Raw genomic sequence first — 26,303 nt, forward strand, 5'->3', positions numbered from 1 at the left:
ACTACACCAAGGTAGGGGTGCTTGCACAGTCCACCCTTGGCAAATGGCCTAGATGACAATGCCTGCCAAGATAAAGATGCGAGGGCAAACAGTGTGCTTCCAACTGTCAGGGAGATACGTGCCCCAAGCAATCTCATGAAAGAGGAAGGGGGGCCATCAGCCAGATTAAGCAGCAACCAGGAAATTACCACAATATTTTTGAAACAGAAGGAACAAGTCTGAAAAGAAGTCTGAAAATGGGGGGGGGAGAAACTCTGGAGTGGAAGAAGAAGCAGTTATCAGTGCTGATGTGTCCCTCTCTTATGGCCCCGTGGCACCGGGGGCTCAGCTGCACCACCCTCTACCCCATGAGTGCCCCCAGCAGCCACCTCCAGTTCTCCTACAGCAGGGGTGCGCAGGCAGAAGGTCCTGCACACCCAGATGAGGGGACCCTGTGCACCCCACAGCCTGTAAGGGGGAAGGAGTGTGGGGAGGGTGTGTACACACAAATCTCTGCGTGTGTGGCACGTGTTTGGATCAGTCGCAGCAAGGGGTTGGAAATGTGTAGTTGCATGTTACCAGTTTTTAAGTGGCTGGTATTGTATAGCTGATGTTAAGCCCAAAATTAGAGTTCAGTGACTGCCAGTTAATTGTACATCATAATCAATCAATGAACTCCTTTACCCTGACTTGACTTAAACCACATGAACTGAACATTTTTTCCCTGTAACACACTGCTTCAACAACAAAATCTCTCCTCTACAGAAAATCTGTTAAACCCTCAAACATAAAACCCCAATAGTTTCTATCCACAGGAAGATTGCCTTTTCTTTATGTTTCAGTTACTAGGAATTCACATGTTTTTTTAACTCCACATAATTCAGAAGCCTTTTTCTTTTGAAATAAAGATTAAGAGGACAGAAAACTCCCTAAAGATGACCTTAAATTTAATTTCCTCCACATTCAAAGCTCGGCTGCAGTATGAAGGCTCCTTTAGAATAAGATAATGGACATGTCTAATAAATATCCTTTAGAGATACTGGAAGGAAGAAGACACAGACAAGAGAATAAATTATTGCAAGACCTGAAAGAGGAAAAGAATCAACTACTCCTTGGATCACTCCTTAGGAATCTCAATGTGTTCTGCTCATTACAGGCATTGGTTACCCAAGTAACTATTGGGTAATAAATCCAGCAAATGTGCATAAGAGTAATTCCTAACAAATAGAAATATATCCTCTTACAACAGAATAGCATGACTCACTCATTCCAAACTGACTTTTTATCTTATTTTTGTAGAGAAAGAAAACAGTCTGAAAATCCAAGCGTAACAGAAGTTTTGAACTCGCGATCAAGAAGTATGTACATTTGGAATTGAAAGGAAGGGTGTTACCTAAACAACAACTAAAACAACTTCTGTGCTGTGGGAGGGGAAAAAAAAGTGGCATCATTAAAAAATTACTACATTAAAGCTACCGGCACAAAATAATTCTGAAAAAACCTTCAGAGATACCAAAATTACAGTGCAACCTCCAGAATAAAGACCTCACAACAAGAATCAGGTATTTTCCTGAAATGCTACTCAAAGATCAAAAAAAAAAAAAAACAAACCAAAAAACCCCATCCTACTTCAAAACAGAGGTGAGGAAAGGCATCCAACATGAAAACTATTCTGGCTTTGCCTCAAGAGTTTTCTGTGAGAAATAAGGGCCCATTGGATAGCTCAGTCTGCTTTACTTTCCAAAGTTCCTCCAAATTACACAAGACTTTCACAGTCAAGGAAATTAAAATTGATGATCAGATTAGAGATCTGATAAAACACACTTTGAGAGTACAGAACTGTATTTTCTTCTTTTTATGAAATGATAAGTCCCATTTAATCACAACTGCTCCTCCAAATCGTTAAATGCCACCTTCGCCTCAGGCCATACAGCTGTGTGCCTGCCAGATGAAACTGTGAGCATTACAGGTCTGGACCTTTCTGGCTACGGAGGATGCAGATCTCTGGTGTCTCAACAAACGGGTAACTAATCTCACTCCTGAACTGCTGCTAGATTTGCACCAACTCCTCTTCCGTATGGCCCCAGGGCAGTCCTGACAATCCCCAAAATGCCAGGATACCCATCATTTAGGCCTGAGTCAGGTACCAGCTCAGACACATCCTCACGGTTCCTGCTTTCTAATTAGCTTCATCTAGACAGGTATCTGCTTGGCATGGAATAGGTCCAAAAAGGGGAAGGTACTTCTCTTGCTGAACTGAGAGTAGTATTCTCAGAATTACCTACAAATGGGACTGAGGCATCAACCCCCCAATGCCCTGCAGAACAGAGCAATAGCATTTTACATGGTACCATGTTCCCTAAAAGGACAAAAAGAAAATAAAAAATTTGAACCACCCCCCTCCCTGAATTAAAGTAGGACTGGAAATAGAAATCCTACAAAGTGTCATGAGTGTAATATCTATCCGGGTTGTTAAGAGGAATACTGTGAAATGGTTGGAGTATAAAAGCTTACTTCTTCCTGGAAATATCACTGTGTCTTTAGGTGGCTTCTGGATTTGGCCATCTTGGATGATGGTGCTGGCTATTAACTGCCTAGAGTTTCTCTACAAGTAGATACTGTCCTCTTAGCGAGGGCACCACAAAAATCCTGCAGTATTAAATCCACAGCCATCTCTGTGGCAGAGTTGAGACCTCTCAACATCATATACCATCTTTCATACATTGCAACTTCTTCAAGATGCCCAACTCCTGTTTTCACAGTGGTCAAAATAGCTCTAAACTGTGCTGTAGTATTGAAAATATCTAATAGAGCCCTCAGTGATGTGACTATTAGCTGCCCCTTGGATGACAGGAATGCAAATGCTCTCTCACACTCCTGGTGCTTGAGGAAACTTGAAAGGAAATCAAGCCTGTGCCAGCTCAAATCATTGTCTACTACAAAAAAGCCCACAGTAGTTAGCACTCTTACTTGCAAAGCAGCCAGTGATTAACTCTTCCTACCAAACAAATCCAATCATTTCACCCTATCTTTTGACATGATGTTTGTTTGCTGTTGCACATTGCACTCTGGGAGTGCTACCACCACAAGCAAACTTGTCATAAGGCAGGCACACACAGACCCATCATCTCTTTCACACCTCCCCTCTGTATCATCAAAGTGGCATATACCAGAATGACACATTTTTAACTGGCTTATCTCACCCCCAGTCACATTTGGAAAGCCCCCCAACACAAACCATAATCAACATAGTGTTAGGCAACCAGAGGTGACACTGTAAGCCTAATGCTAGTGCGCTCTCAGGGAACTGCAGCTGAAATAAATGGGAACTGTGCAAGGACACTGTGTTTCCAGTAATTCTCAGCTGAGGAGGGGAAAAAACAACCCTGAAGAAACTAAGAGCCCTAACTAAACTGAAGATTCTGTCCAGCACAACAAAACGCACTTTCAAACAGTGCAGAGTAGGTTTTATGTTAAAGGACCTGGAGAACCAGGGAGTCAGTGTCACGATGCATGTCTGGGGCTGGTGTAGCAAACAGACAGAAGGATCTGTTGCTCTGATCTGAAAGGCACATCTAAGTGGGACCTTAGGAAGTGTAAAATGAATACTCACTGGGATGCCTGCAACACAGAAGGCCAAGCTAACCAGGAGGGGAAGCACACCAGGAGAAGGTGCATTGCTGCACCTGGAGTGTGGGCTGGGCACACTGCCACCAGGGCCAGGAGCATCCAGCGTTGTCATGGCCCTGGTGTCAGCACCTGTTCAGCACCTGGGAGAGCAGCTGTGCCTCCCCTACCCAGGCACCCACAGCCCCCTGCCCAGCCGCCAGTCACCCAGCCCCACGTCACACTGCCACTGGACTCCTAAACTGCCTTCTGGCCTTGGAGTGTAACTTTGGTTTCCCGTTGGGTCAAGAGCCAAAGCAGATCTACTCTTGTGTTTCTTGGAGGAGCTCCAGCCCAGCCACCATAACTCTTTCAAGAACAGACCCCCAGGCACAGTGTCAGTCTAGACGTGGCTCCTGAGTTAACCTTATCGACTCCAGCTCCTATTAACTAAGAGATGTTCGGTTGGTAGAAAAGAGGGAGGAAAAGGGAACTCTGCATCAGATTCTGGCATATACTGCATAGACTTGTCTACCAGCAGTATCTTAAGAGAAGACAGAAGAAACAGCCAGTTTTCTAAAGAACATGTAGATAAATCCAATACAGGTAGTGGCTTTCCTTAATGTAAGGGAGTCATGCTGCTTAGCAGCTGCTTCCAAGTACCTACAAGACTTGGGCTCAGTTAAGATCTTTTATGCCAGATGAAAAAGCAGCAGTAGTTATAAAAGTATTTCAGGTTGTATATGGTCAGGAAAACTTATTTCTACTCTTTTATTATTATGTGATATAGAAACACCTACACTAAAAAGTGTAGTGATGAGAGACTGAGGCATCTCCTTACAGAGTGAGACTACAGAAAGGAAACAATGGACTAATTAATTCACTGTGGACTTTGTGATGTTGATAGAAGGCAATCATGAAGCATGCACGGTCCCTCAGAAACTGTTCACCACAGGATTCAGACTGAACACTTGGGCAGACAAACATCAGTAGCTGAGTATACACAAAGACTAAAGGGGATGTGAAAGGAAAGGAAAGGAAAAAAAAAAAACCAACAGAACACCATCACCTTTTCACTCCTTAGAAAAAGCCCTCAGCTGATTTCTAGTTTGAAATGTGTCATGCTTACAGTGACATTTGTCCATGTTAATGCTGCTTGCAAACCTGCAAGGGCATTAATGGTGGTGCTGACAATTCCTGTTTATCTCCATAGGCCTGGTGGCAGCTAACAATTTTCATACCAAGGAAAGGAGTCAACATGTTGTCATCTTGGATCTGCTTGCTGGAATTACATAGTAAGAAAACCATTCTTGAGTGGGAAGGCTCTTCCCACTAGGAACACTACACCACTGAGTATTGAGCAAAAAGAGAGCTATTCAACATAATGTAAGGAAAATTGATCATTAGTACATCCGCAGGACACTTTCTACTTGGAGACAGCAGTAAGTACAAGATGACCAGGGCCGAGAGGATGCTAATCTGCTGCCCTCTTGAGATTTTTTTCCTTAAGCAAATAAAACTGGGCTCACAGATTGCCTCGAAGATTATCTGAATTCAGACTTCTTCCTTTGTTCAAAAGAACTAGATTTTGGTACCATCGCATGAGCTCTCTAGAGGGGCATCCAGTTATTTTCAGTCTACAGTAGATTTTTCCTGCTTTCTTGTAGGAGAGGAAGAGATTGCCAGAGGTAGCATGCGTGCGTGTTATGTTCTCCATCTCCCACCCATAGCTCAAGGCTGAGCACAGGAAAAGAGGGAAGAGAAAGCCAAAGTGTTACTGTTGTTGAAGTCTAGAGGTGCCTTCTGTCCTTCTGGCTCCACCTCTTCCACAGAGATGAGTTAATAAAATCTGAAGCTAGTTCTTGTACTGTCTTTTTCACTTCAAAAGTAGGGCTGCATATTGAATCATCCGCATTAGACACAGCCAAACTCCACAGAGAGATGAAATAAACCCAAACCAGACCATTCTCCATATCACTATTTATCATCAATCTCCTTTCCTGAAGCTGACAAAGTCACCAGCATCTGAAGTCACAACAGAATGGGATGCTGACTGAAAAGGCAATATTCTCACAAATCGGATTTTTCCTTATATAGTCCTGGAAATGGGATGAAATCAGTGACTTGTTAATTTCATTTTTTTTTTCCGAAGGTAATTTTGAGTTTCCCCTCAAAGAAGTCTACAGCAAGGATGTCCAATTAAGCCTCTGATCACATCGGAACATCAAACTGCCTGTGCAGAGGACTCCCAAAATGACGGGTATTACCCAGGTGCCAATAACCAATGAGCCTGGATTTGTCTGGCAGCACAATCAGATCTCTGCAGACTTTATTTTAATATATCTTTGAACAGCCAAAAGAAAAGAAAAACCAAAATCCATCCGAAAAATCTCAGCCATGGCTTACAAGGTAACAATGAAAAGGTGCTACAAGACAGGCTCACCATTTAAAAGCTCACAAGTATATTTAAACACCAAAAGACAGGCTACAAAAAGTGTAGTAGCAAACAAATTAAGACACTTAGAAAATAAATGAGATTTCCACAACTGCTCACAACAGTAAGGAAACGTCTCTTCCAGCACTACCATAAAATCCTGCACTTAACTTTTAATGGCTGGAGCCTCCCAGCTAGTCTAGAAGACACTCCACAAAGAGGCTTTCTAAGAGAAATAATTAATGAGGTTTCCCTGACAGTTTTTTGAAAAATGATGAGCTAGCTACATGCATCTAATGAGTGTTTAAGTCTGAGAACTCAGTATGTTATGTTTATGAATTTCTTTATTCACTATATGGCTGTAATTACCTCAGAGAAAACTGTCATGTTTTTGGCAGTATCTAGACTTCCAAACTTAAAAGAACAATGAGAAAAAAAAAAAGAAGTGGACATCATGTTTACATCAACCTGAATGCATATAAGAGGAAACAAGTTTGCTGCTGCTGTATTTTCTTACAGACTACTAAATTAGCATTTTGCTATGGGAAAACTAAGCCTTCTCTAATCCTTATTTCAAAACTCCAGAGATATCTACACAGAAACCAGAGGGACAGAAGAGAGAAAATACCACAGTGAAATGATGCAATAAGGAGTAAGAGAAAAGAGCAGAAAGTTAATATTTAAAACCCAGCTTGCAGGGATGCTCAGTGCTCTGTAAATAGAGAGCCTAGCACCCATGGTAATCACTGAAAGCATCATCTCCAGCTTATAAAAGAAAACTGCAGAGCTTTTCCTCAAATAACTGCATTATTTCTTACACTTTTTAAAATCAAACTGTGATGATGTCTCACCTGAACCTGACCCAGAAGAATAATCATCATCATCAATTGGATAGACGCCTGATGCTTCTTCAACAGAGCTGTTGTCAAGGTATAAATCTTTATCGGAGGTCAAATCTGCTCTCTGGAAAAGAGATAAGAGGGAATGGTTAAAAAGATAACAGTTCCACAGCGTAGCAGTCTCTTCACTCCTGTTTTTGGAGCTGATGATGGCAGACCGAACAGTTTATACTTTCAGTTTATGCAATGCATTCATCTAAGATGTTAAAGAAATTTGTAACATTACAGCATTTAAAAAAATCCACAGCTGCACAATGAAAACTAAGAAACCACCCGACTTTTAGGAAGCAAGGCCCCTTCAAACCACACTTCATCTCACTAGACACAGGAATGAATAAATGGGATTTTCAATATATTCTGCAGAGTTTCTGTAACAAGAAAGAAGCAAATCCCAGAACTGAAGCCCTCTGTCAGGACCTCAAATATACAAATCTATAGGCTGTCACATAAAGTCTGTGATTTGATCTCAAATAGGTATCAACAAGAGCGCATTTCAAAAACCATCTCAGATGTACCTCAAGCCAAACCTCATGAAACTCTTTACAAGTTAGAAGAAACACTTGGAACTACAGAATACAAATGTTTCCAAGACAGTGCTGTTGATTAAGGACCGTGACATTTCCTGCTAGATCAAACAATGTGTCTCCAAAAACCTGATCAGGCAAGATGCTCCAATTCCTAAGTGAATACATCTCTCCTAAAATTTAGCTGCAGCTTCAACAGGCAAAAAGTTGGATTCTTGGGCCTTTCAGCAAAGTTTTGTTTACAAGTATGTCCCCACACAAGAGGGATTCTGATAAAATGAGCTGGTAACAGAACAAGGTATCAGTCATCCTTTTAGACTGATGGTCCAGGCTTTGAAAGACTAGTGACTGCCTTCCTCCACAGCAGTTTGCTCGTCCTCAGCAGAGAATGCACGTCCTGACAGGAGCCATGTACCTGTGCTGACTGAGAAGGTACCTGCTGCTATTACTGCTATTACTTTCACCAGCGTTGTCATGAACATCTATTTGCCAGGACTTGTTGAAAAACACATGACAGTTGCAAATGGGAGTTTTAAAGTCAAGAAGCAATACTAGGCCAAATTGTATCTTTATTTCATATAATCACCCAAACAAGCTGCTTGCCCATTTTATTCTACCCAACATTCAGTGTAGCTTTCCTAAAGGGGTACCAAACTGCAGGAGGGGTAACTCCTGTATGCAAAGACCCACAGCTAACTTTCTGAAATAGATCTTCCCCCTCATTCCCCCACTGCGGTCTAAAAAGTATTATTGAAGACATTTGTGACTTCTTGGGTTTTTAGGAGGCTTTTTGGCAATGGATTCCTCTTCCAACCATCAAAGCTTCTTCACAGCACAAAACTACTCTTCAGTTTAATCTAATATTAAAAATATATACATATATTCTTCACAGAAAACAGAAAGGCCATCCTGATTGCTAGAGTACTTCAGAGTTAAAGACCTTCACACTGGGAGCACCTGATACTTTTCTTAACAGCTCTAAACTATGGCAGCGTTACCCTGTTTTTCTTCTAAAGAGGAAAAAGAAAACCAACAGGATACTTGGTCAAAGTACTACTCTTGCTACAGTAGCTTTTACCTGTGAGATCTGTGGGGGAAAAAAAAATCCCAAACCCCCTGTTTTCAAGAAAGGATTAGGAAAGGCCTGTCTCATGCGTACTGCTGGTTCCCACGGTCTGCCTGGAACTGGCTGCAGTCCAAAGCAGAAATTCAAGACGATGTCTGGTCACCATCAAATGGCTTAATTCCTTTAAAAGATGTCTCCAAAGGAAGGCCTGAAGTAGTTGGGTAGGAGTATAGGTGGTATTGTAATTAAGACACAACGGAGACGGCTTCTGTATAGGAAAACAACTCCCAGTCACAGGACAAATATCCTGATGTTGATCAGGCTGCCACAATGGACCAAGCCCCTTCGCCCCGTTTTACTTTCAGACACAGCTGTGGTGCAAAACAGCCCACTCCTCAGTATCAGGCAGGGAAAAACCCAAAACTTATTTAAAAGGAAATGCGGCAGCTGCCCACGAGCACAGAAAAGGCATACAATATTCAAAAGGTATCGGAGGCAGTAAACATTTCCCAACGCCACACTGGGAAAAAAAATTTGAAGACCTACCTGGAGAAATTTCTTAACAACAGGAATTGCCAATAGCATTTGGCAACAGCTGAGAAACAGCCTGAGTTTGCAAATGTCGGTGAATGAAAATTAGTCTGCATGGGAACAGAAGCATCACACATCCATGCCCAGAATTTTTAGTGTTGAATAAAAATATGAACTTACAAATCAATTTATTCCCTAGGGCATTTCCCACTTCTGTCTATATCAGAAACAAACTTAGTAGAATTCAAAAACCAAACAAAAACCCAAACCAATGCCCCCCTCCCAAAGAAACCAAACAGCCCTGTTATTTTGTTCTTTTCAGCCTCACAGGAGTCAGAGAAGACAGAAATTATTCCTGACAGTTCTTCTAAAGATTCAGTTTTTGTAAGACAGCTGAGCAGCTAACCCAATCCAGCCCAAACTGCAAGTGCCTGGTCAGCCAGGCTCCCCACCATCATATTCACTCCCTTTCTTTCAATGAATTATAGCTTTTCAGCTGCCAAATGCTTTCATTTCTAGCTACGCTGAGATGTTCTCAAGATTTAAACCAGCTGAAAACAGAGGAACAGAAATGGAAGAAAAGCCTGGGTAGTTTTCAGCAGCAATTCGAGCATCCATTGTGTTTTATTCCAGAAATGCAAAGGATGCAATGGGAAGCATTATTTAATATCTAGTATTGTGGAAGGCACAACCCCATCAGAATGAGAAAACTATTCCCCACAGTGTTACAGACCCAGTCCAACATTTACTATTGGGAGAAATATATAGTACAGTCAACCACAGACTAGACATCAAGCTCCATCTGAGGAAGACTCTCTGCTGCTCCTCTGGCCACATTCCCTTGCTTCACCTTACTTCCATACAAACAACTCTCCTTTAATGGAAGCTGGGCAGGACACAAGTACCCTCTGAAGCCAAATCCGCAAAGAAGCATACCCTGGCTTAAAAAACTTACTTTGCACAGACACATGCACAGCACTGTCCCCAGACAGACTCTCTTTGCAAACTGGCTAGCAGACTCAAGGTAGGGTCACCTCTCTATACCCACAGCTTGCGCTTCTTTCCCAGTTGCTCAGGAGCACGTAGCTGGAATTAAAACTGCTTTAATGTTAAGAATAAAAAGAAAAGCCCAACAGTTAACAAAAAATGTGCATTTGTTAAAAATAATTCCGTGAAGATTAGGTTTAGGAAAATGAGAGATGGTTAATGAAAAAAAAGAATACTTCACGGTGCTTAAGTGAGCATCGAGCTCTGAAGCCACGCTTTGCAATTTTATGCTATGTAACAATAAATTTGATTTAATATTTGCTCTAGGAATGTCTTCTCGCTTGTCAGCTGGGAATCCATGAGGACCCATGGACTGCTTCCAGGGTGTTCACAAAAGATAAGTTGGAAAAACATGTCTGTCATCCGTAGGTTTGGACAGAGAAAAGTCTGTACTGGCACTTCAATATCCTCAGGAGGAAAAATAAAAAAGTTTGCAATTTCTAACTCCATAAATCTATTTGTAGTTATAATGAAGGCCTAATATTTAAGGGACTATTTCCTATGGTTAACAATTGAAATGAGGGCCCTCGCGTCACTTTTATGTAACAGTCTTTCTTTCAGAGATATTAAAAAGGCAGGAACACCAGGCAAGGATGTCTCTGTTATCAGTCCTTTAATCTGGCCCTGAAGCCACAAAAACTGCTCGTTACCTCTTGACAGAGATTGCATTCTCGTCCATCATTGTTATCCCACTTGCGTTTTTATTCCAAGAATATAATGCTGCAAAATCCTGTGACCTAAATACTTCACATGCTACATGCCAGCGATCGCTGATTCTTGTCTGGTTATTGACTACACTGGCATAAATCTAAATCTCATGGATGAAGTGTAGATTAGCACCCATTAAGTACTAGATAAAATGCATACCAATACCAGTTATATGTTGAATTTGAAATCTCAAAGTCTTTATTTTACTAGACCGTACATTTTAAATTATTTTTAATTTAATAAATTTAGATCATCCAGGATGTATTTAAAAAAAAGCACCAACCCTCATTCTGACACTAAAAGAGAGGAAACAAAGAAAAAAAAGGGGGTTTTGTGACTCATCACCTCATGAAAGGCATAAATCATTCATCAAAATTACAATGGCAAAAATTTTAAAACAATTTTCAGACAATAGGAGGGTTGTGAAAAGATGGCACACTTCATTTATATATTAGAAAAAAACAAGTACAAAGCACCCTGCAACAACCATTCCCATTTCCAGCACTGCTGTCACAGTCAGTTCTCCCATTATGTGGGGATGATTTAAGAGTAAGACATTAAAGATTTTTATGCCATGTGGATGAAGCCAAGAAAGCTGGTGTGAGGAGCAGTGAAGAAGTAATGTTTACCACGGTTGTCCTGGCTGTTTGAAATTCAGATGGAAGAGCGATGAGTAACTGACACATGGAAGGAAACATTTTATTACTTACAGATGCACTTAAATTTCTGTTCTATGCCTTTCTGGGTAGATATATATATATATATATAGGACAGAGAATTTGAGGTTTGCAGCTGGGTTATTAATGGTACGTTGCCTCCCTTTTTACCCAGATGGAAGTCTTTTATATGTAACCCATTTAGTATGCACTGAACCAGAGACTAGTATTTTTAAAAGTGATGTTATATCCCAAATATCTAACCCAGAAGGCTCTGAAAATTTGCAAGCATTACAGCTGTTGATTAGGTGGAGATCCTAGATGTAACGAGCAGCAAGAAAACAGATTTTCCTCTTCTATTAATGGCTCTCACTTTTCTATTACTGCTTGTGTAACAAGCACGCTCACCTGGTGAGTCCGAGTTCACAGAAGCAAAGCATTCCTCATACACACTATGTTTTTGGAAAGATGAATACCTGAATGCATTCACCTAAAGCCTGAGGGCCATTGCAGAGACTCCCACTGAAGGCAGAAGAAAAGGCAGCTGTGGGAAGGAGAGGCTCTATTTCCCCCTAAGCTTCCTGCAGAAGGAACTATCATCTGCCACCCAAAAGGAGTAAGTCCTGACAAAGCTCAGCGCTGCTGACCCCAAAGCTAGCAGGCACCTTGCCATCATTGTTCACCATTACTTTGCTTTCCCTCATCACACCAAGTAAGTTATTTCACCGGTGATTCTGTCCCATTAAGAGTCATTAACCTTGTCCAGGAATAAAAGTTCCTATTTTAAACAAGAAATTCTGCAGCTTAAAAGTTGAAAATCAGATTTACACCTCAAAGCACTAGGTTTTCCCAGTGAAAAAAGTTTGAGCCACAGTTCATCAACCTCCTCCAGCCTGTGCATCCCTCCACTGCCTGCATATACCCTGCTACAAACACAGCATTTTGAAGTAAGATTTTATGTCATGAGGCATGTTTACCACTAATTGTCTTATTACAGACTACTTTACTTTCCTTTCACTGACATGTCCTACAGCTGGGCACAGAAGTGAAGGAAAGTAGACCCCGCTCTTTCCTTTCAAGGTGGTGGTGGCCACTGTTAAGGACTCACAGGCGAAACTCTTCCCAGCAAACCCCACTTCATCACACTTCCCCAGTAGTGATGGGGCCTTTGGCAGAAGGGGCAGTAGGAGGCACGGTGGTGGGTGGTTGTGGGATTTTTTGAGAAACAAGATGCTAATAAACCATGATATAACTTAAACAGTATGGATCCCTCTTTCTCTTCCTTGGAGAAACCATACTGCCTGCTGTATGGTGCTGTTACTGGAGCAAGTATTGGCCACAGAAAAGCTGCCCTACCCCACGGTCTGGGTAACTGTGATCACAGCAAAAACATTCTTTCCATAACAGATTGAATTCTGCAAGTTTGAGAGCAAGGGTTTCATGTGGAAACCAACATCTGCATTGCTCATTTCCCCCGAATGATTTTGACATGCCTACCGTCTCCCAGTTTTACCTCAGAACAGGATAAAACCCTCCAAGAACTCCCCACGGCTGCTGCCTTTCCGTGCCAGTCCTCCAGCTCATCTGCGCGCCCAATGTGAAAACCAGCCTCGCAATGGGAACTGCCGGGACTAAACTTGTGAAAGCCACCGCCTCCCCCACCAATGGCTTCGGCCAATTAAACAAGCTTTGATTGCTGTGACTCACTCGGGAGGGTTCATTTCCAAAGGTATTTTTTAAAATACCCTAGAATACATTCATTGCTTTTCTGCAGATAAGGGTGGAAGAGGAAATCAGCGTTGTACGGTGTCCCTACTAGTGTTGTAAGTCAGGTGTTTGCCCGAGGGGCTGGTGCCAGCAGCAATGCAGCAGGCTCCAGATCCTATACGGTGCAGCACAGAGCCGCTACCACGGCCAGAGCACATGCCAGAAAGATTATTCACGCTTCTTGTACCTCATGTAGAAGAACTTCCTGATGCTGCACAAAACTATAGCTCTAGGCCTCCAATCTCTCACGACAGATAAAGAAAGGGTTTGACCGCTCGTGGCTGCTGAGGGAAAGGCGGAGAGCCCAAAATAAACACAAGCACTGCAAACTGCTTCTACTACTGCTAGCATTCAACAATAGAGGAGTCTACCATAAGAGCTGATTTACAGAGATTGCCTCATGTCAGAGCCAAGAGTCAAAATATGCTGGCTTTTAAGATGCACACAGTCTGTTACGCCAGACTAATTACCAAAACAGAGGCGTATTTGACAGGGATGGCATTAATAAAACAACTCTTGCCAGTGTTAGGCATTTCAGCAGTCTATGCCATGGCTCACACTGAAGAAAAAAACACCACATCCATGGTGCTAGCCGGGAAATGCTCCAAGGCAAAGAGCCCCCCCGGGGTAAGGAGGCACCAACAAGGCACCACCATGTCAGCTGCTGATGGCATATGGCCACGCACCAAAGAAATGACTGTGCTGCAGTTGATGGAATTAAGTTCACACTCTTCACAAAGTCACAGAAACTTGTGCGCCTGTTTTCTAACAGTCATCTGTGCCTTTGGAAACATTCCCTAATGTGTAATTACGTGCTGTATGGTACATTATGTGATAACAGAACTTAAAATGATAACAGGAGAACTTGTTCAAGCTTAATTTAACATGTTTTTCTTTCCATTATAAAGGCTCACAGATCTGTGTAGTAGGTCTTTGGCCTGCTTACAGTTTTGGAGCTGAGGCTTGTCCCGCCTTGAGGAGAAAGATAACAGTCCTCTGAAGTTCTCACCTCTCTGAGGTAAATTTCAATGGAATAAGCTTCTATCTTTCCCCATTTCACAGAGTCTGACTTCCAGTCATCATGCATCGTTTGTGTACAAGATGCACACAGCGACCAAACTTCAGTCTATTTATCTAATCCCTTGTCCAGAAACTGTGTTGCCCAGGGTGGGATAGAGGTTGCTCTATGAAAATGGAGGAGGAAGGCTGGCAAGCACAGCAGCAAGACCAAGCAGAGCTTTCTATCCTTACAGGCAAGTATCAGCGGCACAATTTCTGTCAAGGGACAGACCAAACAACTTGCTCCATGCTCTCCAGCTACAGCAAATATTTAGTAAATGAACGAAAAGAGATCTTCATCAGTTACCCAACAGCCCTCCTAGGCTATCCAACCATGCTCAAGCCCACATGAAGGCATATTAAAGACTGCTACCAACGCAAGACCATAGTTGGGTCTGCCCCTACAAAAGATGCCCTCTTCATCTACCCTGCAAGAAGATACCTACATCTTCATTCAGTTAGGCAGAATTTTCTGGATCTGTGGATCTCTGCCACTGCTATACCCCAGTCATGATCAGTTCTTTACCTGGGCAAGGTCTTCTGAGAAGACATCCCACAGCCTCATCTCACAACTCAGCAAGTAAAAGCTACCTGGATCACTGGATTTGATCCAGTGATCCCGGATTTTATTTTCTTTACCCATCAATAAAGTTTCTAGAGCGATTCATGCTGAATGCCCATGTTCAAGAGGTGGATCAGACACACTGGTCCTTCCCCAGACCTACAGCTGGGGAGCTGTGTGGTCAGATCACCTCCTCAAAGACTACAGATCACGAACCTTCCTAACCCAATGACCACAGAAACTTACTCCAATTCACAAACGGGTACTTAGGAATGATAGAGGAGCAGGACAGATGTGGTACAATGACCCAAGTGAACAGTGTTGTTCACCTGAACCCCCTGATCTGACATCATACCACACTCCCTGACTCTGCATGAACATGTCTTTCTTTCCCAGTGCATGAACCCCAGAACTGATAACTGCAGTTCAGGGGTCTACTTTACCTTGAAAATCTGACAACTGCTTAACAGTCAGGGTACAATACACAGCAATTCTTGTTTCCCATGTAAAAGCAAAAGTTTAATACCAAATACCCAACTTTTAATACCAAAGATTCTCTGGGAATTCCAAAAGTAGAAGATTCAGAGCCCTTTCAGTTTTCATGGCAAGCTAACAATTGGTGCAATGAACAGTTTATTCTTCAACTCTGCCTTTGACGTAGGCACGATACAACAGGGAAACTATTTTAGAAGAGCTACAGCTGAATCAGCTTCTGAATCGCTACTCCAGACTGACATATTGAAGGGAAATGTGCAGGCGAAAACAGCATCAGAGCCCGGCAGCCGGTGATGTGCATCACAGATTGATTTATCTCAATTAGCACAGCAATTTTCTACATGTTTTCCGAAAAGCACCCATCGGTTTCACCAAAAATAGGATCAAAACCACCATGCAAATCGTTGTCACAGCTCAAAATGCTAATCACTTTTTTAAGGACACATCAGCCCATGTGCAGACGGGTTAAATGTAAAGCACAACCATGACCAAGAAGCTAAGTGTGCTACTTTGAAAATGCTGAATGAAGAAGTTAGCCTGTCTTTGAATCACCAGTGACAAGCCTGACAGTAATGGGAGACACAGGTAGCTCTTGGTATAGAGGTCATACCTACATGTACCTGCCCCAGGCTGTGCTCTTCAATCTAACGCACGCTGTCTCTTCTGCACACACCTCCCCTCTCCTTTCATGTTTTACTGATCCTCTTTCCTAATCAATCAGAAGAACTAACACTTATATTTTCCTCCCTCCCCTTGAGAATGGGGATGAATGATTAAAGCTGCCAGGGTAACCTCTTTGGCATGCATGCCAATAACTCCCCACCTAATAGCCTTTCCTCTGCCTCGCTGCCCTGGCCCACTGGTGATTACTGCAATCCCTTGAAGTGGTCAAATTGCAGGGCAGCCCCCATGGAAACCTATTTGGAGCTGTTCGAGCTCATACCAAAGAATGATGTTTTTAATACAGATTGTTCTTTTTAGAGCCCTACAAAAGCAGCTGTAATCAATCGTAGTGGGAGCACTGCAAACCTCCACCAGTTTCAAAAGCCCCATATTGATTCCTTTCCAGTCGGTGGATTTCAACAAAATGACCCCATACGAGGAACCCAGAATCAACTAATGTGAAATCATCTAAATTAAGATGTTTTTGCTGTTACTAGCAAGAATTGGCAATAAACTATCTCAATCAATTACATTCCTTTTGCATAAACAGGGAAATTACACATAAACCAACTAGATTATTAAAGTTACATTAAGCACCAATTAAATATTTCTAGCAAAGGTTATGTATGGCAATTAAAGTTTGTCAAAGGTGAGGAGAAATCAGACTTCACAGCTCAAGTAGCAAGCATTACCAAGACTTGAACAGATACTCTATTATTCAATAGGGTTTTATTTGTTGAACAACAAGGTCCACGAATCTCCCCATGGATGCTTCTGTTTGCCACCTGCAGCCAAGCAGCATCTCGGTGACATCTCACCAAAGCTCCCCTCAGGTGGAAAAAAATGACCATTGAAAACTGAGATCTGAAATTTGTTTGACCTTTCTAGAATTGTGTACTATTGTAGCAATTAGTTGAAGGAACTTCCCTCCTTCCCACAAACACATGCAACCTATTTCAGAAGATGGCCATGCCCTGCTCTAAATGAAGATAAATCCTGGATCCTCGAGAACAGAGATTAATGTTGGTGGCAACATGTTCATATCCCAGGTTTGCTAGATTCTTGCAAAAGGAAAGTAGAGCTCAGGTAAGTTTTATGTATGTTTAAATTAAACACCTTTACACTAGAATCTCCATTTCACAGAATCACATAATGATAGAGGTTGGAAAGGACCTCTGGAGATCATTCATTACAACATAGTATGTGGGCTGTGCGCTCAACATGACAAGGAAGAATCGCCCTTTAAACAAATATCTTAAAAGAAACCCAAACCCAACAAACAGAAACCCCCAAATCATCTTTATACTACTTCAGGTGCTGACAGAGAAGATTTTCTGCTCAAAACTGGTATTGTCTAATGATGGGAAATGCAAACTGAACTGCAGATCAATGTGGCTGGCTTTGTGATAGCCAGCAGAACATACTGCACGTGCTGAGTTCATTTTGCAGTCCACAAAAACGATCACAACTTCATTTATTGAGGTAACTACTTCCAGCTTGTTGGGTGGAGGCTGGAAGCATAGAGCCAAGGGACTGGTTTTCCCTCTGGCACAGAAAGCACTGGTAAATCAAAAACTTGTCTAAATTAGGCCAGAAGCCATAATCTCTGCAGCCAAAAGGATAAATGGTCTTACTGGTACTCTTTCCACTAGTATAGTCCTCTCAGGCAGAGGCAGCAAACATGGAAAGCATTAAGAAACCAAGTACATCTATGTCAGATACCTGTTTGTATCCCAGATCCCCAAACAGTAAGACAACAAAGATGACTTTGCTGTTGTTTCCAGGTGCCAACTAGTCTAACACCCACTCATCTCACTGGTCTACAAGATTAAGTTGTTGTATTCAGCACTCTGATCCCATCTCACTTAACTGAATTTTTGCTACAAAGGCTTGGTGTTCACATCCTCTTTGATGCATGCAAAGATAAGAAATGAGTTTACTTCAGATGGGATAAAACATCACTCTAATAACTTCTACTATAAAAGCAGATGAGTGAAATCAGAGATATGGCAGCTTGTACAGGCTACATGGCTTCAGGAGCAGTCTTCTGTCTGGTATGCTGCCCTTCAGGCATGACTCCCCTCCTTCCACCAGGGAGAAGGAACCCCTGCATCACTGAGGCAAACCCACCTGACTCCCCAGCCAAAGACAACAGACAGGTTGGGCTGGGGGACACACAGCATCCTGCCTGCAGCACCAACCATCTTTCTAGCCAGGTAGGACCAAGGTAAGAAGGAAGGTTTTTCCCTCCTGGCCTCCCTCCATCTTTGACTCTCCTGTTGGCTCCCTGGGGCTTTCAGTGAAGCATCAGACTGGGAAAGGGAAACGAGGGGACATAATTTCTTCTGATAACAAAGACAGACCATGGTTGCATTTAGAAACTAGGTGGATATACTGAGCAGAACCACTAAAAGAGAATTTGAACTATACTGTTAGGAATTTTTCCCCACACAGCTTTGCAGCTGACTGACCCTGTACCAACTGCACAGCAGAAGAAAACGAGTCAGAGCCTTGGTAAGGCAGTCTGCTGTGAGCCCCCATACCTGCTGTAAGACACTTCCGCACACCATCACAACTAACATGCATTCATACTCCTAAGAGGAACCACCCAATGTATGTCTGCTCTTAAAAACACCCACAAACATACCTACAATGCATCAAACTGAAACCCCCAGCATAAGGTACACTAAAACAAAAGTTATTCCATAAGGTGGAAAGGCTGACATCCCATTTTTTACAGAGGTTTCCCTCCCCACAACTCCACTCATGCCCCTTTCCCCCACTGTACTCCCTCCCTGTGAGCTGCATGTGTGGATGTGGCAGAACATGGATCAAACAACACTGGAGCTGAACATTTAGGAATTACTCAAAATAAAAGTTTCAACTGGACTACAGAAGAGGCCACCTTCAAACAGGACATTACAATTTTTTGGTTTAAAGTGTGGTCAAGAAAGCTCCTGCTTTAATTGAAGGATTAGTGAACTGATAAGATAATCTCTCCCAGTTATCATGAGTGGCTGCCTTCAATGAAAACTGGCTGAAATAAGCTTCATATTGATTACCTTGAGCTGATGTTTTAAAAATAATGCTACATAAAACTAGAACAAAAAGAATTACATTCATAATGAAGGCAGGGATGAATTACGCTGTATTTGATAAATTAGCCTCCCTTGGTTTAAAGAAAAGCAAGCCAGGTAAGTTGTTTGACAGCATTTTTAACAGTCATAGATCTGACTGAAGAGTAAAATACAACAAAGACTCTTAATGGTATTAAATATCTGTTAACAAAGAACAGCCCTTTCTTTCTAAATATCTGTTAACAAAGAACAGCCCTTGCTTTCTAGCATTCATACTTTAAATCAGAATTCTGCTGAAGGGAACAAAGACTTCAGTATTTCTATAGCCAAACTCCGAATCTTCATAAGCCTGTCCCAGCGCCATCAATACAAGGTTAGCAGCACCCTACAATCTTTACTGCCTTATCACCAGTCCAAAGCTTTTAAAAATCCATATGCCTACAAAACCTCCTGGAGCTGTTACACATTGAGGATTTCACAGTATTATTGACCTGGGCAGCCTCTTTATCCTCAGTAAGTTATTTTAAGCAACTTTCTGCCAGCAAGCAAGTCTCTTTGTTAGGCTTTGTCTGTACTATTGCTAAAGCACTGCTTACAATACAGCACAAAACGGGGAGGTACTAAGTACAAACCAAAAATGGGTCTGTCATGTTCCCTTTGTATTATTTTTTTTTTCTCCACTCTCCTGATATGCTTCTAATATCCTACAGATCACTGCCCTGCTGCCAGGAATCTGACTACACACCCAAGCCACCTCCTGAGGGGGAGCAAGGTGAATGTTCAACAGACAAAACAGACCAAATCCACGTATTTTTGGGACCATGCTATTTAAGTTGTGTACTTTCTTTTGCCTTGTTGGTATTTGTATATGCCTATGCATTGTACTGAACCAGAAGCTAGCATGTGTATTTACTACTGAGTAAGAAAACGCTTTTCTTGGCTTGGCAGGTGAGGAAGGGAAGAATAAAAAGAAAGATAAACTTCTTGTACTTCAAACTCAAAACCCAACCACTCTGCTTTACTTTTAAATCCCTTATCAGATAGAGGTGTCCAGCTTAAGGACTGTATTACTGTGGCATGGTGGGAAAAGTAAGCCTCGACCTGACACATCTCGCCACGCATCAAAAAGCAATCTCATGGTCTTCTGCAGGCTCGTGCCTGGAGGTATCAACCGAGAAGGCCAGTGCCCACAGCCTGCCTGGGGTTGTAACATGAATAGCCACAGTCTAGCAGCCATGTCCGTGTTTCTTCTACTTTCCTACTTATCAAAAGTATTTATGGGGCGATCCTGTTTGGGGAAGCAACTCTCACTCATCCTTTTACTTTGATGTTTCATATCTTGAAAGCTTGTGCGGCAGTGACCCCTACTACTCCTTGGTGTCTTCAGAACTCCTAACACCTACCCTGTCTTAATTCAAAGGCATGCTATAAAACGTATTCAACTGACAGCCCACACAGGCACAGAGAGGTTTAGATTTGATACCATCTTCTGTACCACGCTTGACAACTAGGCTCCCAGTTGAGGGCCAAGACATGCAGAGGAAGGGTAAAAGGGTAAAAGAGGTTCTTCCCAGGTAGAAGGGTAAAAGAGATTTAACCGATTATAAACAGAGTCTACAAAACTCTGCTAGTGGTATTTTATTTCTGGATGTTAGACCAACTTTCCTATTTCCATCTTAAACCTGCACCTTGCAGAGGGAATGGAAAGAACATGTTTTCTAAGGTATCAATTCAGTAAATTTAGTTTTCAAGTGTCACAAGAACACCTTTTAAATATTGTTTTTTCCGGAAGCACTGGCATCTTTTGCTACTTAATATGGCTAAGAGTTAGCAAAAACAGTGGGGACAATGGGTAAGTAACCTGTCGACCCCAAGTTATTCTAGATAAAGCACGGATGTATGCCAATTATCTGTACTTTATTTCCAACAGTTCTGCTTCAGAAATACAGCACATTATCTGCTCCGCATAGCCGTCAATCAAATGGGCAAGTTCTCTTAAGGTTTCATTCACTGTAGATATGTCCAAAGCAACTGCACTTTACAAGGCTAACCCCAGATTAATAGCAAAAGTTTAATTCAAACCACAGGTTTTTCTCTGCAAGCAATAAGAAAGGTTGCTACCCTGATGGCATTAGAAAGCTTCTTAGCTCCTGCTTCTGTTTGCTGCAGTAAAAGGGTCACTTGGCACTTGGAAATGGAACAATCAAAAAGGCGTTTCATCAGCCTAAGTGTTTCGGATGTCGGGTGCTTAATAGACCTGACCTTGCACAAACCTGCTCACCTCCCTAGGTTTGGGGAGCTTAGAAAAAAATCTGAGGACAAAGAGCGGAGGTGTAAAGACTCTGCTTAGGGAGACCATACGGCATGACATTCAGATCTGCCACGGCAAGACAACACAGAATGGTTTTTCGACATGACTAGTACTCATGCACATGTGTATCTAAGAAAAGAGAGAGGTCTGTGTTTCAAGAGAGTAATGCAATGCAAAGGAAGATTTTAATATACACATCTATACAGGTAGATAGAAGATTGCAGCTGTAATGTGGGTTTAGTAGAAAGCATAGAGGACTTTTCTATGAGGCAGTAATATCCTATTTAAGGTCTTCTCAAATAAGACACTTTGATCAAGAATTAACCTCTTTTCACAGGGCAGACATGAAGTACACAAATAAGGTTTTCTGATAAACACAAATGACCATTTTCAATCAAGAATTTGTCAATAAATACAATCCTTTAAATAATATAAATGGAGGCTGGTTTTTATGGCATGTTGTCAAAGACAACTGCAAGGAGGCAACTGCAACATTTTACATCACTGCAAGCAGTATTTGTTTACTCACTTTGAGCAGACAGAAGAGATTTTCTAGAAAAATACTTTCATATGCCATTTTGGGGAACAATAATTGAATGAAGGCAGACAACAGCCAGGAAGCACTTCAGAAATGAGAAGGCGAAGATCATTTCTGCTGAAAACTCATGTCAGTAGTTGACATCTCATCTTAAAAAGTCACTCAGAAGTTCATACGACTTCATAATGACATGACAAACAAAGACTGTTAGGCAGAAAATGCAACAGCTACTGACATTTTGATAAAGCAGCATCATCAGCTCATTTCATTTCTTCAAAAAAAATTACTCCATACCAGACACATCACACAAAAAGTAATGAAACCCATCCAGTGAAACACACAGCTGCACTTTGCTTGCAGAAAATTGGTTTATCAAGATAAACTTGCACCCCAAGAGTTTGCTGTGTAGGAACTGTTCATTTAACAGCCCGATGGAGCACGGACCCTTCTGCAGACCTAAGGCCCCTGTCCAGCTCCTGGCAGGGGCTGCTCTTCCACCATTAATTACGTGTGTGCGCATGTAGTCTGTGCTGCAGTTCCCCAGGGAAGACTCTGATGGGGCGGGCTATGGGCTTACATCTCCAACACAGCATGTTATGCAACCAAAAGGCTTAACAAGCCTCCATTTCATTCTTTTAAAACTAATCTAAAAGTCAAAAAATAAACGGTCATGAGGAAGAACTCCCAAAAAGTGATATAAACTCCTCAAAACACAACACAAAGATGTGGGATAACACCTTCGTTTTCAATTCCCAGGGTGAGGCCAGAGCCAGGAGCTCTGCCAACAGCCCTCTCCACCACGAAGCCAGCCAAGAAGCCAGAACTCGCTCATGTTTTCTGCTCAAATACCATTTCCTTCATGAGTCTGTTTACAGTTTTTTAAAAGAAAGGCCAGGCCATACACTCCACAAATCTACTATTATTGAAATCTGCTTTAGCAGTCACTCCATCTTCCACTGCAGGCCATGAAAGGGCAAGGAGAGGACAGGTCTGTCATGCCTGCCCTACCACTCATAGTGCCAGCAGCCACCAGGCCCCAAGGACACTGCCACTCATCACACACACCGGCTGGGTAGCTACTGGCTCCAGGCAGGCAGCAAACGGTGCCAGGAGCCAAAGGCAACCCTCTAGGCAAGCTACAGCCTGTCTTTACAGACAATGCGGTGTTTTCTTCATTACTTTCCCAGTAGGGCCGGTTTGAAGTGGCACACCATTTGCATTCAGAGTGAAAAACCTCCTTTTGTCATCAGAAAGTCGAGGAGAAGTTTGCAGCAAGCTGTCCCCAGGCACATGCCCGCTGGACATTAACTTCTCCCAGCCCATGTCATGCTGGTGCTGGCTCTGCGGCAAGCCCAGCTAGCACTGACCAGCCAACAGGGCCTGGTTTTCTGAAACCCCATTTTGTTGGGGATGGAAGGGGGTCGCGCTGGCTGTTCCACTCTGCTCCTTACAGATGCAGATCAGAGGTAACACACAATGGAAAGCACTTGGGTTTGTAACAAACAGATGCAGTCCTTCAGCGTTTGTTGAAGCAAAGCAGAAAAGTGGCACTTCTAGATTGGACAGCAAAACCTCAGCACATACTGCCTGTACTCTGAGGGACAGGCTGCAATAGGAGTGCGCTTTTGTGTGTGTGTGTGTGTGTGTGTGTGTGTGTGTGTGTGTGTTTAGGATACCTCACAACACTTCACTTTATACTACCTTTGGAAATCAAGGTCCTATTATTGATTTATAGTGAATATATAATCTTAAAGTAAAGCTCACATTCACTAAAGGGGTAACCAAGAGGAGCAAGCTTCTCCCTCACTTCCAAGCCTATGCCACGGGATCGCGCAGCTGAAGGTTTCCATTTTGCTGAAGAAAGTTGTCATTCATGACATTACGCAGTGCTGAAGGAGCCAAGCAGATTAAATGGACATCTGCCTTTCCAGCCTGCTATAAAAGTGGTTTAATACCAAGCAGTGTTTAAACAGTAAAACTGTCTGCAATTGCTGCTCTATAATCTGTGAGTAATCAATCAATCTCAACGCCGAGCTTCCATTACTGCTTCTTTGCAAGCAGCTGGAAAAATTTCCAGGGCAGATACTCCTTGTTTATACACCAATGTTAAAGAGGAATTAAACACAGCTTCAGTCTGCATTCACAGTGGTCCTGGCACACATCAAGTCTCAAGCTTATCTTTTCAAAGCAAAGCACAGACACCACCATGAAACCTCCAGTTATGGCAGCTATTTGCCATGTTACTTCCAATCTGAATGTGTTAGTGCAACAAAAACCCCAAGGGCTTGCCAAAGGAAAGCAGAGTATCCCAGCAGAGCCCTCATCCACCCACTCTTTGAAGCCTCATCCCCTTAGAAGAGGGTGCAGGGTGCAACAGAGGTCCCATGCCACCCATGGAGCTCAGCTGCTCTGACCTGAAGCCATTCCAAGCAACAGCATCAAACCCAACACCTTTTTCAGACTTGTCGCTTGACGTTACAAGGACTGTGGGATTACGACTGTCATGTTGGGGATTCAAAGGCTTACGTCTTTTAACAACGGAATCAGTGTTGACATGTTTTGGTTAAAATCTAAGTGACCCTTACTCTTAGAGCTACACTGACCCTGCCAGCAGAAGCTTTGCACACCAGTGGCCGACATCCCCGTCCAAGAAAACTAAAGATGCTTCCATTTAGGAGAGAGAAGGCTAAGAAGGAGATGTGGGCACTCTGACCCAGGCACAGGATTCGGGTTGAAGTAAGGCCAGAGCTAAAGACAGGTAGCTCCTGGAGGCTCAGCACACCTTGTGACAGGATCATACCCGGATTACCCCACTTCCCAGCTGGACGTCAACAGACCAAGGCTTCCAGAGAAGATTAATGCTGAACCTTTTAATGTTCCTTTATTCTGTCATATACGGGTTGTTGTGCAGTGCTCTCTGGCAAGGTATATAATGCATATGACTAACATCCATCACCTCTTTCTCCCTTCATCCCCTCCCCAAAGCCAGGATTTCAAAGCAAAGCCCCTTGCTTTATCTGGAGTGGGCGGACAGGTTGATCCACAAATGCAGAAGTTACATGTTTAGATGTGGCAAAAATGAAATCAGTTTTCCATAACAAGGATATCAGTCGCAGATTTCAAACATCTCAGCAGACAACTCATTTAAAGGCAGCTCCTGCCCCATGTATTTATTCATCAATAAATTCTGAGTTTCCAGCAAGCACTCAGCACAAGTGCTAGTCAGGACAAGGAGCCCAGCAGAAGGGCACTGTGTCTTTCAGAAAGGCACTGCTTAGCCCTGCTGCTACTGCAGCCACCCAAGCTGGATGGTGTCTTCTGCATGGGCTGGGGGGGTTCAGCTGGCTCAGCGAAATGTGCCATGGCCAAAAACACACTGACAGCCTTGGATGAAACCTATTTTTCCAATGTTATCTGCATCTACTCCTACTCTTCGTGCCCTTCTCTGCTTGGCAGGGGGAGGCAAAAGATCAAAGCGCGTCCCCAAAGAGTCACATGCACATTCCTTTCCCTCAGTATCTCTATACAATCAGTATAATCACTACAAATAGACCTCGCTTGTAATTCTGAACCCACTGGCCTCACACTGGATTATCTAATTCAGGGCTTTAATACAACGGCACTCTCAGACGAGACCACAGAGTGGGGAGACACAAAGTCACTGTGCATTTCAGGCACCTAGCTTTACTTCTTCAATTCAGAGTAGCTAAATTTAGGTCCTTCTGCAAATGAATAGAGAGAAGTATTCTTCTCCAGAGGACTGGTCACCATCCTGATTTTGGGACTGAATTCAGACTCTTCAGTTAACAGCTAAACAGTCTTTCCAACACGTGCTAAGTCAACCTCTGACTGAAATGGCACCTATAACGTCAGGTTCCAGTTGGTCTGAAATGAGTTTTGGAATAAAACAGTAGAGAGGCACATTGCAAAGCCAGCAGATCTGCATTTTCCAAGGGAACAATTACTGTGACAACAGCACATTTATGAGACTGGGAAAGAAACCTCAGTATCTCAATGCTGCCGTAAGCTGAGCTGAAAAAAACCCCAAGCCCCACGACTTCAGGCTGCAGACCCATACTTTTGTAGCTGATGGTTCCAATAAGAAACCTCTGTTTATCTGTAATGACACAGTATAACCCAACCAAGTAGGTGACTGGTCCCTGGACTGGGACAGCGGGTATTCATTACTCTGAATGCTTTAGAAAGAAGGGAAGAAAAAAAAAAGAGGGAAAAAAAAAAAGCAACCACAGCATAATTCCTGACTGCAGCACTCTTTCAGCAAGAAGAGGCTGTATTTCTCTGGCCATGTACAGCAGCAGCTATTCCAGCTTGGAAGTATACAAGCACCCAGACACATCACTCTCATGCAACTAAATGCGTT

The 26,303-nt window shown here is 42.7% G+C and overlaps 1 protein-coding gene across 1 annotated transcript in view; it reads right to left on the bottom strand.

Moving 5' to 3' along the window:
* The window catches only part of SDC2 (syndecan 2), a 59,034-nt gene that overhangs the window by 3,560 nt on the left and 29,171 nt on the right, over positions 1-26,303 (bottom strand). Inside the window, exon 2 of the mRNA XM_084279956.1 lies at positions 6,871-6,982. Coding sequence (XP_084136082.1) covers positions 6,871-6,982 — 112 coding nt within the window. The remainder of the gene's footprint in view (positions 1-6,870; positions 6,983-26,303) is intronic.

The sequence above is a fragment of the Gallinula chloropus genome (genome assembly GCF_964237585.1).
Source record: "Gallinula chloropus genome assembly, chromosome: 2".
Taxonomy (NCBI): Eukaryota; Metazoa; Chordata; class Aves; order Gruiformes; family Rallidae; genus Gallinula; species Gallinula chloropus.